This window comes from Rhinatrema bivittatum, chromosome 3 (genome assembly GCF_901001135.1).
Source record: "Rhinatrema bivittatum chromosome 3, aRhiBiv1.1, whole genome shotgun sequence".
Taxonomy (NCBI): domain Eukaryota; kingdom Metazoa; phylum Chordata; class Amphibia; order Gymnophiona; family Rhinatrematidae; genus Rhinatrema; species Rhinatrema bivittatum.
Window position 1 is genome coordinate 198912737 of NC_042617.1, and position 16525 is coordinate 198929261.

The 16525-nt window shown below is 41.5% G+C and overlaps 1 protein-coding gene across 2 annotated transcripts in view; it reads right to left on the reverse strand.

Moving 5' to 3' along the window:
- The window catches only part of NID1 (nidogen 1), a 201589-nt gene that overhangs the window by 2307 nt on the left and 182757 nt on the right, over positions 1 to 16525 (reverse strand). For both annotated transcript variants that reach the window (XM_029594103.1, XM_029594102.1), the window contains one exon: positions 8583 to 8695. In XM_029594103.1, the coding sequence (XP_029449963.1) occupies positions 8583 to 8695 (113 nt within the window). The remainder of the gene's footprint in view (positions 1 to 8582; positions 8696 to 16525) is intronic.

Below are 16525 nucleotides of genomic sequence, written 5' to 3' on the forward strand. Positions count from 1 at the left end.
TTTGTAAAAAAAAAGAAAAAAAAAGTAGTTCTCAACACACAGTACTTTTTCCTTGCACAAACCAGTGCACTTAAGTGTCAAATACAGAACAGGCAGTGGTGTAAATCATTGTGTATGTTTTTGGTTTTTTTTTAGAAAAGGCATTTTTTTTTTAAATACACTTTATTTAACAGATGGTCACACACACAGAGCCAGTCACAGCACTGGTGAATTTACCGCCCACATCCATGAAATAAGGACACCAAGAGTACAGCGGTTCACCGGCCTCTCCCAACCCATACATAAACCTTCAGAAACCCCTACTCAACAATGGGAACATAATTCAGTATTAAGTAAGTTCTGGAAAAATCCCCAAAACCAGGTCCCCCAGGTATCTACAATTTAGCGCCAGCCAGAGGCATACCAAGGGTCTCTGGTGCCCGGGAGCCAATGCATTTGTTTTGCCTCCCCTGCACCCCTCCATCATCCTCCTTGCAGAAATGCTTGCGGTCACAGAAAGTCACACTAATCCAAAGCCGGGACAAGAAATTAACTGACAGACTATTGTGAACTGCTTATGGAGCAAAAGCTTCCCTGCCTGCAGACAGACTGCCAATAGAGTTCCCTTTGCCTCTTCCCTCTGTGGTACTGCAAGCAAACAAAAACAGCCTTTGATGTAAAATTTCTAAATTTTTCCACTTCTGACCATCAGGAAAAAAAGGAAAAACCATTCCAAATTTCTTCTTTTTTCAGACCTGTACACTTCACTGCAGTCTCATTACGGCACACTGTCGGTCCCCTCACCAAATACAGAACAATTGACTACAGATTAGAAAAGAAACATGGAGACAAAAACTGAACTGGAAAACCCCCGACAAGCCAGAGTGTCTGCAGTAAAATGGCAGAGAAATAAATCAAAATTGCATTTTCCCTGTACTTTAAAAAAAAAAAAAAAAAGAAATATTCAGATGTACATTTCCCAAAAATGACAGAGAAAATCAAATTCTTCGCACTTGCCATCTCAGAGAAACAGAAACAATAGCAGTCTCACTTTCCTGCTTTCCCAGCCCCCAGTGTCTTGCTCTCTCTCCCCTTCCAGTCCCCAGCAAGCTTGCTCCCCAGCCCCTCTCCCCTCCCCCCAGCCAGATTCTCATGCAGTGTAATAATGCAAAAAGAGAAAAATCACCATTCCTCACAAAACAAAATCAAGAAATATAAATCAATCATGAGCAAACTGTTTTGGTTATATTACCCTGTGAGCACTACTTTTCTTTGATGCAAAACGCCTATCAATTTTATTCTTACAGCATCCTAATCCTTAAAGGCAACATTCCTTAAATCCATTACTTAAAATAATCGCCTAACTTACTAACAGCAGTTACGACAATAAAATATGTGAATGAAAAAATATTTTCTGCCAAAACATTCAAAACCATTTTCTGCGTGCAAGTGAAATTAATAGCAAACTTCTGTTTAAAATAGAAATGAGGAAGAGAACACCATAATGCCATCAAAGCCAGTGGTAAGTACATCATTTTCACAGCAAGAATTAGTTACACCAGAACTGGACCGTTAAAACACAAACAGACCCTCACCAAATATAGAATAGAAACATGCAGACAAAAACTGTACTGGAAACCACAAGCTTGACTGTATTATGCATTGCAACAATGGAAAAAACAGAAACATCATCATTCTTTGCAAAACATCAAGCAATAAACTCAAGAGATATAAAACATCATTCATAATATTAAAACCATACAAATAAAAAGAATGTCAAAATAGTCAATGAACATCCAATAATTTAAAGAACTTGCATAATTTGTATTTCTCAAACGCCAATTAAATATGTCAAAACATCTGATGAATAAAACATCCAATAATTTAAAAATGTTCTAATATTTCCCAAAATACAATAAAATATTTCAAAACAGAAACATCAAATTACGCCAAATAATTAAAACTAATAAGGATTAAAAAATCTCTTGCTCTCCATACCTGGGGTCTTTTGATTTCCGGTCACCCTGAGATTGTAGTGGATTGGTAGAGGTAGGGCCGCACAAACTTTTCTTCTCTCTCTCTCACTCACACACACACATTCATTCTCTCTCACATTCCTTCTCTCATAAACATGCCCATGCTTTCACACATACTCCCCTCTCTCTCACATTCACAGGCTCTATCTCCCTCTCATACACATTATCTGAGTATATGCATTTCTGTAAGAGCCTATGTGACACATAACCTGTGTGCCTGTGAGAGCCTTTCACACAGGCTCCCATAATGATATACACACAGACATGCATGCAGAGGTTCTCACACAGACATACACACATGCATAAAGTTTCTCACACATGCACACAAGCTTTCACACATGCATTGCACACAGGATCTCACACATGCATTGCACACAGGATCTCACACAGACACACACTCATAGACTCTTCACACCAGTGGTATACCTAAAGTATTTGTCACCTGGAGCGGATATTTCCTTTGGCAGCTCTACCCCTATAATTAATTTTAAAATTTACTAAATATCGATACAATATTTCAGAACAGCAGACATCGAATAACATGCAATAATTAAAACTAAAAGATTTTAAAATTCCTTCCCTCCCTTTCTGTATCTGTTACCCTGAGGACGTGCTCGTGTGTGCGCGCGCACACACACACATAGTATGCTTCCTCTGACTCTCATATATACACACAGACATATGAAAAAACTGAACAGGAAACCACAACAAGCCAGACTCTGTATGTAGTGCAACAGTGGAAAAGCAGACACATTACCATTCGTCAAAACAATACAATCAAGTGTGGGGGACCCTTAGTCTCCCACTAGTTGGCTCTAGATTCCTTACAGGTGATAGCGAAGGGGGCACCATTTCTTGCAGCACCTTCTCCTGAGGATGCCTGCAAAGGTCCAGTCCTTGTTGAGAAGTGGGGGGTCAGAGCCTTAGTGAGTGTGGTCAGTTTAGTTTGGGTTTTGTTGAGAAAGGAACTGGTTTTTGCTCTTGTGCTGAGTTTGATTGGGAGACTGCCCAATTCCGGTGCACCACTTACTTGGTAGGGTCTATCCTTTCCTGAGAGTAGAAAGGACTTTGGTAAGAAGATTTTTCAGGATTGTGTTTGTGCCTAGGTGAATCCTATTCCTGCTGGTGAAGCAAATCCCGTAACCAAAGAACATAAGAAATTGCCATGCTGGGTCAGACCAAGGTTAGGACTTTTCAGCTTGGAGAAGAGATGGCTGAGGGGGATATGATAGAGGTCTTTAAGATCATGAGAGGTCTTGAACGAGTAGATGTGACTCGGTTATTTACTCTTTCGGATAACAGAAAGACTAGGGGCACTCCATGAAGTTAGCATGTGGCACATTTAAAACTAATCGGAGAAAGTTCTTTTTTACTCAACGCACAATTAAACTCTGGAATTTGTTGCCAGAGGATGTGGTTAAAAAAGGATTAAAAAGCTGTGTTTAAAAAAGGATTGGATAAGTTCTTTGAGGAAAAGTCCATTACCTGCTATTAAGTTCACTTAGGGGCGGATTTTAAAAGGCCCGCGCGTGCCGGCGCGCCTATTTTGCATAGGCCACCGGCGTGCGTAAAGCCCCGGGACGTGTGTAAGTCCCGGGGCTTTCGAAAAGGGGCGGGAGGGGGCGTATCCGGGGGCGTTCCCGAAACGACGTGGCGTTTCGGGGGCGGGCCCAGGGGCGTGGCGCCAGCCCGGGGGCATGGTCGAGGCCTCCGGACCAGCCCCCGGGACCGGAGGACGGAGCGGGGCTGCCGGCGACGTGCGCAAAGCAGGCGTAACTTTGCCGACAAAGGTAGGGGGGGGTTTAGATAGGGCCGGAGGGGTGGGTTAGGTAGGGGAAGGGAGGGGAAGGTGGGGAGAGGGCGAAGGAAAGTTCCCTCCGAGGCTGCTCCGAAATCGGAGCGGCCTCGGAGGGAACAGGCAGCTCGCGCTGGGCTCGGCGCGCGCAGGTTGCACAAATGTGCACCCCCTTGCGCACGCCGACCCCGGATTTTATAAGATACGCGCAGCTACGCGCGTATCTTATAAAATCCAGCGTACTTTTGTTTGCGCCTGGTGCGCGAACAAAAGTACGCGATCGCGCAAGTGTTTAAAATCTACCCCTTAGAGAATAGCCACTGCCATTAGCAATGGTAACATGGAATAGACTTAGTTTTTGGGTACTTGCCAGGTTCTTATGGCCTGGATTGGCCACTGTTGGAAACAGGATGCTGGGCTTGATGGACCCTTGGTCTGACCCAGTATGGCATGTTCTTATGTTAACAAGGGCCCTGAGCTTGGTGGTCGGCGAAACAGATAAATATGGGAAAATAAGTGTGGAATCTTGCTGGGCAGACTGGATGGGCCATTTGGTCTTTTTCTGCCATCATTTCTATGATTCTATATGTATGCTACCTCTCTCTCAGGCATACATGCTTACACACACATACTCATACACATGCTTCCTCTCTCCCAGGCACACATGCTTACACACACAAATATGCGGCTGTGGATTACCAATTCTGCTGGCAAATAAAGGCCCCCGGGCATCCACCTACAGTCTGGTGCCCAGGGGCCTTGGTCTCCCCCCTTGGTATGCCACTGGCGCCAGCACAAGTCAGGCCAGTGGAAAGCGGCTGTGATTAGCCAGACCCAGGCCCAGGAGGACATACATAAATGATTCTGGCCTGGAACTGAGGAGAGATGCTGCGGCTAGCCTGGCCCAGGACCTGGTAAGAGACGCCAAGACCTGGGGATAGCCCCTTGAATCACACAGAAGGATGATAGAAGGGGAAGAAGCTTGGAGAGCAAGGAAAGAAGTGCCTGGAGGGTAGGGTAGGGAAGGAAAGGTGTAAACCAAAAATTAAACAAAGCAAAAGAAGCCCAAAAAAAAAAAAAGCCAGTGGTAGCTCTGTTAAATGGAAAAAATTAAGGTGTTTGCCAACTACAGGGCCAAAGAAATTTTGTAGAATCTGCATATTGTGCAGAACTATGTAGGGCAGATAAATATTTTAAATAAGTTTTTAAAAATAACAATAAAACTATCAAACCACAATGTATTCTTTCTTCATATGCGCTAAATTAAGCTGCAGATTAGCTGGCTAGGTTGCAAATGAAAATAGGATTAAATCTAGCTGTCCAAATTCTGGCTGATTAGATTTAAGGCTGCAATTGGCCAGCCAGTATATGCTGAAAATCCACACTAGCCAACTAACTTTTAATCCCTACCCAAAGTCCAAGCCATAGGCTGCCCATTTTTTGAGTGGATAAATTTAGCCTCTTTGTGAATTTCGGTAACTAAGCATAGCCACTCAGTAGGAAGAAATTTTCAAAAGCAGAGGTTTAGCTGGCTAACTCCAGAATTTTGTTAAATATGTTGAAAATTTCATTAAAGGGGATCATTTTCAGCTGCTGTCCAGCCTGTAAAGTTAACAGAATAAATGTATTCAGCTAACCTTGGTGGGATATTCAGTGGTGCAGCTGCACTACAGAAGCCAGCCAGATAAGTTTATATGGATAACTTTAGGACTATATGGCATGACCAGATTTAGCTAGATAAGTTATAAGAACATAAGAAGATATGCCATACTGGGTCAGACCAAGGGTCCATCAAGCCCAGCATCCTGTGGCCAATCCAAGTTACAAGTACCCAGCAAGTACCCAAACATTAAATAGATCCAAAGCTACTATTCCTTATTGATTAATAGCAGTTTATAGACTTCTCCTCTAGGAACTTATCCATACCTTTTTTAAACCCAGTTACATTAACTGCCTTATCCACATCCTCTGGCAATGAATTCCAGAGCTTAACTGTGCGCGTTGAGTGAAAAATCATTTTCTTCGATTTGTTTTAAATGAGCTACTTGTTAACTTCATGGAGTGCCCCCTAGTTCTTCTATTACCTGAGAGAGTAAATAACTGATTTACATTAACGTGTTCAAGTCTTTTCATGATTTTGTAGACCTCTATCATATGCCCCCCTCAGCCGTCTCACAGCTGAACAGCTCTAACTCCTTTAGTCTTTCCTCATAGGTGAGCCGTTCCATGCCTCTTGTCTTTTTGGTCACCCTTATCTGAATATCGGAGTTAGCGGGATAATTTATCCAGCTAACTTAACTTCTACCTTTAATGCCCCTGTGTTATCCACTAAATTTTAGCCAGATGAGTTATCCGGCTAAAGCTTTGCTGGATAAGTGGCTGAATTAGTCTAAAGCTGCCAGTTAACCAGATAACTTGGGTGTTACTATATCTGGCTAAATGCAGATGAATATGCCCCCACCTCCCCCAAATCTTTTCAGAGGAAAGAAATGTCACCTATCCTGAAAACATATAGAGGATAATTTTTCAGAGTGGTTTACCCAGTAAATAAATATTTACCTGGGTAGACTTATCTGAATGCAGCCTCTTCTCCTCTGAGCAGCTAAAAGCACACAAGGGCTTTCACAGGGCGCATAGTTTTAGCCGCAGTAAAAACATGTTCCTGGGGGGAGGGGTTGTATAGGTCACAGGCGTAAGAGAACGCACTGCTGCCCATCCATACAAGTTGCTTAGCTGTAGTTCTAAAATCACCAATACAAAGCTTGGGAATCTGGCACAGAAACATTTTAAAATGCCAACTGGCTAAACATAAAAAAGTTACTATACGGAAAAGTTCCAAACTTCAAACAGAAACGTTGGAAGCAGAACTTTCCCCTCATTAATCTGATTATTAACGTTAACTGCACAATAGCTCAAGGCACACAATAAAGAATTTGGTGGAATGCAAAAATGGCAGGTACATTATATTAAATCCAGAATTATTTTTTACATTTTAAAATATTTATTTATACCCCATTTAGAGTGTGATTCTATAACAGTGCGCATTTGGATAAAGTCTCCGTGTACTTTCATATGCAAACTTTACCCCAAATTTTCAAAGCACACCTATGTACACAAGTTCGCTTTGAAAAGTCCCCAAGTAAGTGGCCTGGGACTCGCACAAACTCACATGTACATAATCAAGGATATAACGCAGGGGTGGCCAACTCCAGTCCTCGAGAGCCACAAGCAGGTCTGTTTTCAGGATCTCTGCAATGAATGTGCATGAAAGAGATTTACATGCAATGGATATCCTGAAAACCAGGCCTATTTGTGGCTCTCGAGGACTGGAGTTGGCCACTCCTGGCATAACTTATATGGATTACTTTCCATACTTTTTAATATCATAACTCTACCCCAAACTCTGCTTCTTCCCTCCCTCACTGTCCTCAGTTCACATAAAAGTAAAACTGGGTTATGTACATGTACTTTTGCACTCATTGAGCTTTCAGGATTTATGCATTTATGCACAGAAAACCGGATTTTATGCAAGTAAATAGCTTTGAAAATCAGACCTTTAGTGCTGACGGCCCTGAAGCTAAAGGCAATTTTTTTACGTGTCTTATCATTGTTTTATTTTATGACAGGTTTTAATGTGTTGTGTGTTAATGTTCTTTATGGGGTCTGGAGCATTTATTGTTATGTATTTCATCTGAATTTAAAACTGTTTTATGATTTCATGATTATTATGGGTGTTCCTATATAAATCGCCTGGAAATATTGATAGGTGGTATACAAATTTTTATTAAAATAAATAAAGAAATGCTATTCAACGTCTGTACAGAACAGGTGCAGCATAGGCAGCAGCAGTGCAAAATCCCGCTATGCTGACCAGTTTCAAGATAAAGTTATCCAGCTAGCTCAGGGACAGGGACATTCCGGGGCTTTTTCTGTAGCTGGGCCTATACATTGGAATGCTCTACCAAATGCCCTACGCCAAATTTCAAATACTAAGGAATTTAAAAAATCATTAAAAACATACTTCTTTAGAGAAGCATTTAGAATTACTGACTAAAAGTTTAAGTAGATCCATTTTCTTTTATTATGTTGTGTTATTATGTTGTTATTTTAATTTTCCATCTTTATGTTTTGTTAAATTTAAATTTAATTTTATTTTATTTTAATATCTTTTAGGATAAAGATATTTAGTAATATTGATAGTGATAAGTTACTATGTAATTTTTATTCATACTTTTTATTATTTTTATTTTATTTTTACTTTCACTTTATGAAAGAAAAGTATTTATTATTTTGCTCATTATTATAAACCGTTTTTGTTCAAATCTAATTTACTAAAGATGGTGTATAAAAAGTCTTAAATAAAATAAAATAAATAAATTATCTAGCTAACTTAAAAAGCTGATTTTCAGCATTATTTGGCTAACTGACACACCTGAATAATGTAAGTACAGCTGAAGTACAGCACTAAAGTTAGCCTGATAAACTTATTTGACTAACTTAAAGATAGCTGGGGATATTCAGCAGTGAATATTCTGTTTAAGTTAGCTGGATACGTTTATTTGGCTAACTTTCTTAGCTGGCCAGCAGCTGAATATGGACACGCTGTGAGGGTGGAATCATACATAAAATTAAAAGATGTTATCTAATCAATCACAATGGTGTATTTTTTTTCATTCATGTTACTAATTCATGTTATTAATAGGACACCATGTTTCTTAGTACTCATTAGCTTTCTGGTTAGATATAAAAAAATATAAGAATTTCTGCATTACCTGGAGGACACTGGGAATATGCTGTGGTTATTCCGTAAAGCCGAGAGCGTTTGTGAGGTTGGAAGTCATCATTTTCTTTTGAAATTGTGCGATCTACAGCTACAACAGCATCCCTGCAGCGTACAAAAAAAAAAAAGAAAGAAATTCATTTAGACAATTCATGTGTTCTTGACATGGTGTTTCTGTACAAAGCAAGATCAGCATGGGAAAGAATGAATTTACAGTATTTTTAAGTTGTCTGCTACATCATACTGATCTTTTAAAATTCATGTTTCCAAAGATTGCTTTAGGACTTCCAGAATCAGGATAGCAAGGAAGTTGATTGCTAACTTTAAAAGAAATATGCTATATGCTGTGTTGGTCTGTTGCTTTTAACTGAAACAAAAATATCAGGTAAACAATATCAAAACACATTGGGCCTCATTTTCTAAAGTATCGCAGGCCTGCAATACTTTAGGGAATAAGGGGCAGGGGGCCGAAACGGGGGGGCGGGCCTGCGCTAGCCGGCAGTGATCGCACCGTCGCGGTGCGATCGCTGCCGGTTTCGCACCCAATAGCGCCACCATAGAAGGTGTAGCTATTGGGCGCGAACTCGGACGCGAAATGTCGGCCCCGGTGACGCCCCGACTCCTCCTCTTCCAGGGCCGACTCCGCCCCCTCTGGAAAAAGAGGCCCATTGTTTTGAAACTTGAAATACCCAGAAATATCATAGTTCTTAATGTACAGCCAAGTGACAAACACCATTTACAAAGTCAGGCCTGTTAATTTTATTAACTCATAGCTTTATTGTATATTTCAAAATCTCTCTTAATATAGCATTAGGGGGCCCATGTACTAAACTGCAGTAACATTGGTCATTAAAGCAGATATTAACAGATGATTTTAATGAGATGCAAATGAGTCAAGCATTACCACAGTCGGTAAAGTACACACGTTAATGTGGATGGTAACACAAAATCTTGACAACAGATTATTATTAATGCATTATATTTTGATTTCCTCTAAGAAATATACTAAGGTATCTTCGGTTAGTCCAAAATGTCACTGCTTGGACAATTGTGGGTGTTGGCAGAAGGAAGCACATCATGCCACTTCGAATGATGCTCCACTGGCTCCCAATAGCAAATTCGAGCAAAGTTTGCATTATTAATAGTGTTCAAGGCAATGCAGGATGGTGGTCTGGAGTATCTCACTGGGATTTTAGTACTTTATAACCCTTCCCATAATATACATTCAACTAATCAAAATAATTAAGTTATTCCCTCAGTTAGGGACTGTAAATTGCAATGTGTTCACTCTAGGGCTTTCTTAGTTGCTGGACCAGCCCTATCTCAGGGCAGAGATAATTGTATTTCGGAAGGGGTTGAAAACCTTTATTTAATTAAGCATTTTTATTGGCTGCTAACTGATTGATATTTTACTGATATACTGTTTGAAGTATTAGATGAAGTTATAAAATGTGAAATGAATGTACAAAATGTTTTACATTAATGCTTATAATCCACTTTGTACAACACTGTTAAAATAGAATACAGAGTTCTCAAATAAAATAAATATATATCCCTAAGATGTATTACATTTTGAGTGTTTTAATGCATGCACTAATAGATAATGAGTGATTTTGCATCTTATTACTTCATAAGCATAGATTATGCATTAACATCAATACAAGCTAGTTTATGTGTGTTAACTGCTTGTGATAAATAACACAAGTGTTTAACGCACAATTTCTTAGCGTACGGACAGGTGGATCCAAAACCAGTGGGTTATGCACCTCTACCAGCAGATGGAGCCAGAGCAAAGCTGATATCATGGTATATATATATATATCCCTGCACCGACATCAGCCCCCCCCCCCCCCCCCAGTATTCTTCGTCTCCAGCAGATGGTTGATGTGCATCTTCCTACTGGGGGATTGCTTAAAAATTTTCAAAGGAGAAAAGGAGATTTATTCATCCCGCTTTCCTGTGGTGATACCTTATGGTCCCTCCCTCAGTTGAGAATTCCTGAGGTGATACCTTTGGATTCCTCCCTCAGATGAGGGCCTTGGTCTGGTAGCTGGTTTTTCAGCTGGCGTGGACTTCGCTTGAAAAAAAATAAAAGCTGAAAGGCAAGCAGGTGCAGGAAGTTGAGCACAGCAGTGAAGGTCTTTGCCTCCTCCCCCCCCCCACAGCCAGAGACCGACCTTGTGCTCAGCCGGGATAGGCTAAGCTCAAGTAAAGAGTAATTTAAAAAAAAAAAAAAAAGAGAGAGAAGTGGAGTTTTGTAGGGATTCCTCTCCTCTCCAGTCTCTGTGCTCGGCATGCTGATCTGATGTTCGTTCCTGCCTCCAGGGGAGCTTAGTGGACGTGGGCAGCCTGGCAGGTTGAGCAGCCTTTTGGCTAGGCCCCTCTCTCAAGGCTTGTCCTGTTTGCTGCATGGCAGGCCGTGGTGGTGTTTTTCGCGTGTTTTTCCTGCGCATAAGGCTGCCCTCTTCAGTTACATTGGGTAGTGCTTGTCCACCCAGCTGCAGGTCCAGTTGTGCACCCAGTTTGTGCACTTAATTGGGAGCATAGAGGCACCAACCTGGGTGTTCAAGTGCTCACACTTATTTACACATGCTATCTGAGCAGCCTGGTGGGAGCTCAGTTTTCTGTGCTTATCGAAGCATACCGTTGAGCACCTAATTTTTGGACGCCTAAATTTTGGGTGCCTAGTTTTTGCAGCGCAGATGAAGCTGGGCTCACTCTTATTAGATGCCTGTTACAGCGTACTGACAGACTGATGGCGCCTATAGCAAAGAAGCCAAAGCGCCTTACTCTTTGAGCTGCTTGTAATATTTAGACATCCCAACCTGGCATTCCCTCTAACTTGAGATAGTGCTGTTTGGAGGCTCAGGAAGAATTGCCTTTGTCTGATTTTACTAAGCCCGCTTCTTCCTAGCCTGATGCGGGAATGAAAAAAAGAGTTGCCAGAAGTGCTGCCTGATTTTGGAGCTCCCATATCTGGTTCGTCAGTGGGGGAAGGTAGTTCAGTGGGCACAAGACAAGATGCCCCCTGGTCTTGGAATGGATCCCTCTGCCTTTTCTGGGATAGAATTTTTCAAGGGCTTCAGTCATTTTTTCAGGCGCAGTCCTCTGCCCTGGCCAATCTTCAGGTCAGGATCGCAGACGGTAGATTCCCGCATCGGAGTACGCCTAGATCTGCTGCGGGTTTCCCCGATAGGGACCCAGATGGCACAGATGAAGCAGCTGATCCTTACTCCCTGGAGAATGGGGAAATTCCTCTGGGATTGGAGCTGTATAGAACTATGTTACGGTTCTTTCATAGAGATGAGTTACCGGCTCTGATTTCCCAGACACTGAAGATGCTGGGAGTACCTGGGGCTGAATCCATGTCTGAGCCAAAGAAAGATCTCTTTTTGATTTCTTTGCGTAGAGCCTCATGTTTCTTTCCTATTATGGAGGCCATTCAAGAATTGTTTAATCTTGAGTGTGGCGCCCCGGAAGCTAATTTTAAAGTGGGATGAGCCTTGGAAGAACTTACCCCCTGGATCCAACTGCAAGAGAGCAATTGCACTTTCCGAAAGTGGATGCGCTTGTGTGTGCCATTACCAAGCGGATGACTATCCCCGGAGAAGGGGGCGTGGCCTTAAAGAAACATGAGGCTCTACGCAAAGATAGGAGAATTGAGGCCATCCTTAAGCAAGCTTCTGAAGCAATGGCAATGTATTTGCAGATAGCTTCTTTTGTTTCCTGGTGGCTCACTTTTGTTTACTTCTCTCTCAGGAGGTCGATGAATCTGGTGTGAATTCCAAGGCAGTGATGGAACCAGCAGCCACCTTTTTGGCAGATGCGGGCCAGAGGGGTGGTTTTGGTAATAATGGCCAAGTGTCAGTTATGGCTGAAAAAATGATCGGCCGATACAACCTCAAAGTCTAACTTTGTGAAATTGCCCTTTAAAGACTTGCTCTTGTTTGAGAATGAGCTGGAGAAAATGGCAATTGAGGAACCTGGAATGAGTCCCAGGTTCCTCGATTGCCAGAGGATAAGAAACAGATCATACTAGGAGATTCAAACATTTTCGACCCTACAGAGAACACGATCTTTGGGTAAATCTCAGTGCTTTTGTCCCAGGTAGCCCAGATGGAGTGCAGGCGCTGAACCCCACACCTGGGGCTACCCACATTTTAGCCCCCTAAATTTAGGTGCCTTGTGAAACTAGACTTATGAGTGTAGAGCAGGGCTTCCCTAACTTGTCCTGGGAATCCTACAGCCAACTGGGTTTTCAGGATATCCACAATGAATATGCATGAGATAAATTTGCATATTCACAGTCTCCATATTATGCAAATTTATCTCGTGCATGTTCATTTTGTGTATCCTGCAAACCCAACTGGCTAAGCCCTGGTGTAGAGAATCCTCTGGATTCATACTAAGAAGTTTTTCTCAAATTTATAGGGGGAACAGACATAGCAGGATTATGGGTTTTAGCTCCCCATGTGTGAGTTTGAGATGGTAAGCTCCTTGAGTATAATAAAACCTCTGCCACTATTTTAATTTGTGGAATTTTGGGTTGACCCTCCTAGGGGCAGTATGCTCCTTTGCTGCTCCCTTTTGGTTTATTTGTCTAGGGAAGGATCCTTTGGTCTTGAGTATTGAGCCCTGGGTAAAGTGACAAAGACAGAGTGCCCTTCCTTATTTTTGCCATGGTTGCTGGAAGCTTTTCTTTAATGAGGAAGAAGTTTTTCCACCCTGCCTCTTGTTTTCGTTTCCCTTTTTATTCCCTTACACAACTTTCCTTTGTTTTGCTACCTGAGTATGCTAGGGCCCAGGGACTCCGTTTTCTACCATCTGCAGGAAGTGTTGTCCCTCACTGGGAGAGAACCTGCAAACCATTAGTGTCTTCATGAAGAAATGAATCTTCATTTATTCCCAGGAGGAGGAGTAAGTGAAGTGGAAAGACAACCAGTGGTACCATTCAGGTGTATCCATGACCACCTGAAGGCGATCATCAGAGGAAAGAGAGGAACATAAAGGTACCATCCAGGTACAAACCAAAGGGAGGAGGAGAATATGGAGTAAATACAATAAATAGTTTCAAGTCCCAATTTGCAAACAACACATCTAACATAGCAACATGGTAATGATGGCAGAAAAAGAACAAATGATCCATCCAGTCTACACCGCAAGTTTCTTATGGTAGTAATTACCGCTCCATGCAGGTTACCTCCATGTTTCTGTTAAGGGTAGTAACTGCAGCTCTATGCAGGTTACCCCCAAGCCTTATGTGAAGGGTATTAATATTAACAATCAAAACCAAACTGTCAAATCCATAACAAAATTACAGCTAGCAACATTTTTACGGGATGAGCAGTCTTCTTGACAATTGAGACAATGCTGCTTGAACATACTTTGCTTTTGGACTTGACCTTAGAAGCAGTCCTGTGCTTTTATCCCTGTATCAGTACCCTGAACTGAAAAAGTCAGGGCCCAGCATTGGCTGAATTCAATTCCTCTTTTTCCCCCTGCTGTTAAAGTGAAGAGCAATGTTGCAGTTGTGTCAAAAGCATCGAGGTTAATTGGTTAAGGTTAGTAATCCCCATGCTTTCTGTTAAGAGTAATAAAATAGAAACATGACGGCATAGAAAGACCACATGGCCCATCCATCCAATTAATTTAGCTTCATAATTCTCATCACTTCCTTGTAGATCTCTTATATTTATCCCATGCTTTTTGAATTCAGATACTGTTTTTGTCTCCACCACTTCCACTGGGAGGCTGTTCCACACATCCACCACCCTCTCTGTAAAGAAATATTTTCTAAGATTACTCTTGAGGCTACCCCCTTTCAATCTCATCTCATGACCCCCTCATTCTAGAGACTCATTTTTATTGAAAAAGGCTCACCTCTTGTGCATGGAAACCTTTGAGATATTTGAATATCTCTATCACATCTCCCCTATCTTGCCTTTCCTCTAGGGCAGTGGTTTGCAACCTTTTTTCGGCCGGGACACACACCTGACAGATGGTTCTCACATGCGTGACACACTGAACATTTGACCGTCACAGGGCTAAATGTAAAAACACATTCTGCATCCTCAGAAACCCCCAACAATAGGTGCAGAGCAGAACTAGGGCATTACCTGTAAAACTCCCCATACAAAAAAGATGTTCTGATGACATCTCAGTAAAAGCAAAACAAACTCCCTCAACTACCAGGCACAATAGCCTTCCTTATGAAAAGAGAGTAATTTACCACTAATGCATGTCCTATTTAAAAAAACACAACAAATAAGATTGATACAAATGCCTACATGCTAGTAAAATATCTCTCCTCAGACATGCACACAGAACGGACCATCACTAAGTACAGAAAGACCATAAATTATAAATATGTAGACAAACTGGAATGGAAAATCAAAAAATCTACTCTGCATGCAGTGCAAACCTGGAGAAATGGAAAGAGAAATATAGCACCTAACATAGTTCTAGGATCTGTATGATTCTGACTGCTGTATTAGGCCTTACTAAGCCTGTGTCAGCACATGTCAAATACGTGCTGTGCTGTTTGCTGTAAGGAAAGCAGCTAATTACAACTAGAGGATGTGGGCCTAAGTCAGCGAGAGGTGAAGGACATTTCACAGGACATGTGTGTGTGGGCTTTATGAGAACCAATTACAAAGGAGAATACAGAGACTGATAAGAGATGATCTATGTCTTCCTACAAAGTATTGTGGGGAGATGAAAATAGAATAGAAAGTTAGATCCGAAAGAAAGGAAGAAGGAAAACAGATGTTGGGGTGCAGGTGATCTAGGGAAAGGAAGCCAGGCCAGAATGACGTACTTAGAAATGATCAATACTTGGCAAAGGTTACTAGAAAAAATGTATAAAAAGCCTTGTAAGATTGTTACATAGGCAAGGAGGGATCTTATGTATTCCTCCTTCCGAGACACATACTGTGATTGGCAATCATTTATTTCCTATAATAAACATTTTATTAAATTTCTAAAATATCTGAGTCTTGTGTCTGGTATATGGGGGCTAAAACCATACAGATCTGCAATAATGCACACAAACCAATCCGCACAAAGTTACACCTGCATTATGGAACATACTCAAACAGTAACAACTTTATCTATGAAAAGGCAACACTACAAATATTAAACCAGGCCTTAAACACCAACACACTTCCTATTAGGAAAACAGAATAAGCCAAGCTGCTATAGATCTCCACACAGAAATAATTGTAAAACTATACTAATAAATGTTACAAAGCAGCTGATGAACAGAATAACATCCAACAATTAAAAACTCATAAAAATTATTAAAAATTGTCCAAATATCAATAAAATATTTCAAAACAGCAAACACATCACATAATACCCAATAATTAAAATGGCAGTCAATCAAGAAAAATAAACTTAAAAAAAACAATTTTACTTACCCTCTCCAGAAACTTTCCTACTCCTTTCCCTTGCAGGCCAAAAGCACACACCAAAAGCAGCAGTGGCTGCTGAAGCTCTGATCTCACGGTCCTCTTCCTTACGGCCCACAACCAGTCAGTCACACACAGTCCTCTGTCTCACACACACACTAGTAACCTCCCTAACTAGTCTCTCTTCCTCATACACACACACACACCAGTCACCTCCCTGACCAGTTTCTGTCTCTCTCTCTCTCACAAACACACACACACACCAGTCACCTCCCTGACCAGTCTCTCTCACACATACACCAGTCACCTCCCTGACCAGTTTATCTTACACACACACACCACCTCGCTGACCATTCTGTCTCTCATACACAGACACCAGTCACCTCCCTAACTAGACTCTTTCTCTCACACACACACCAGTCACCTCACTGTCCAGTCTCTGTCTCTCATACAGAAATACATCTCCTCTGACCAGTCTCTCTCTCAATCACACACAAATGCTCTTGCTCCCATTCTACCACACACA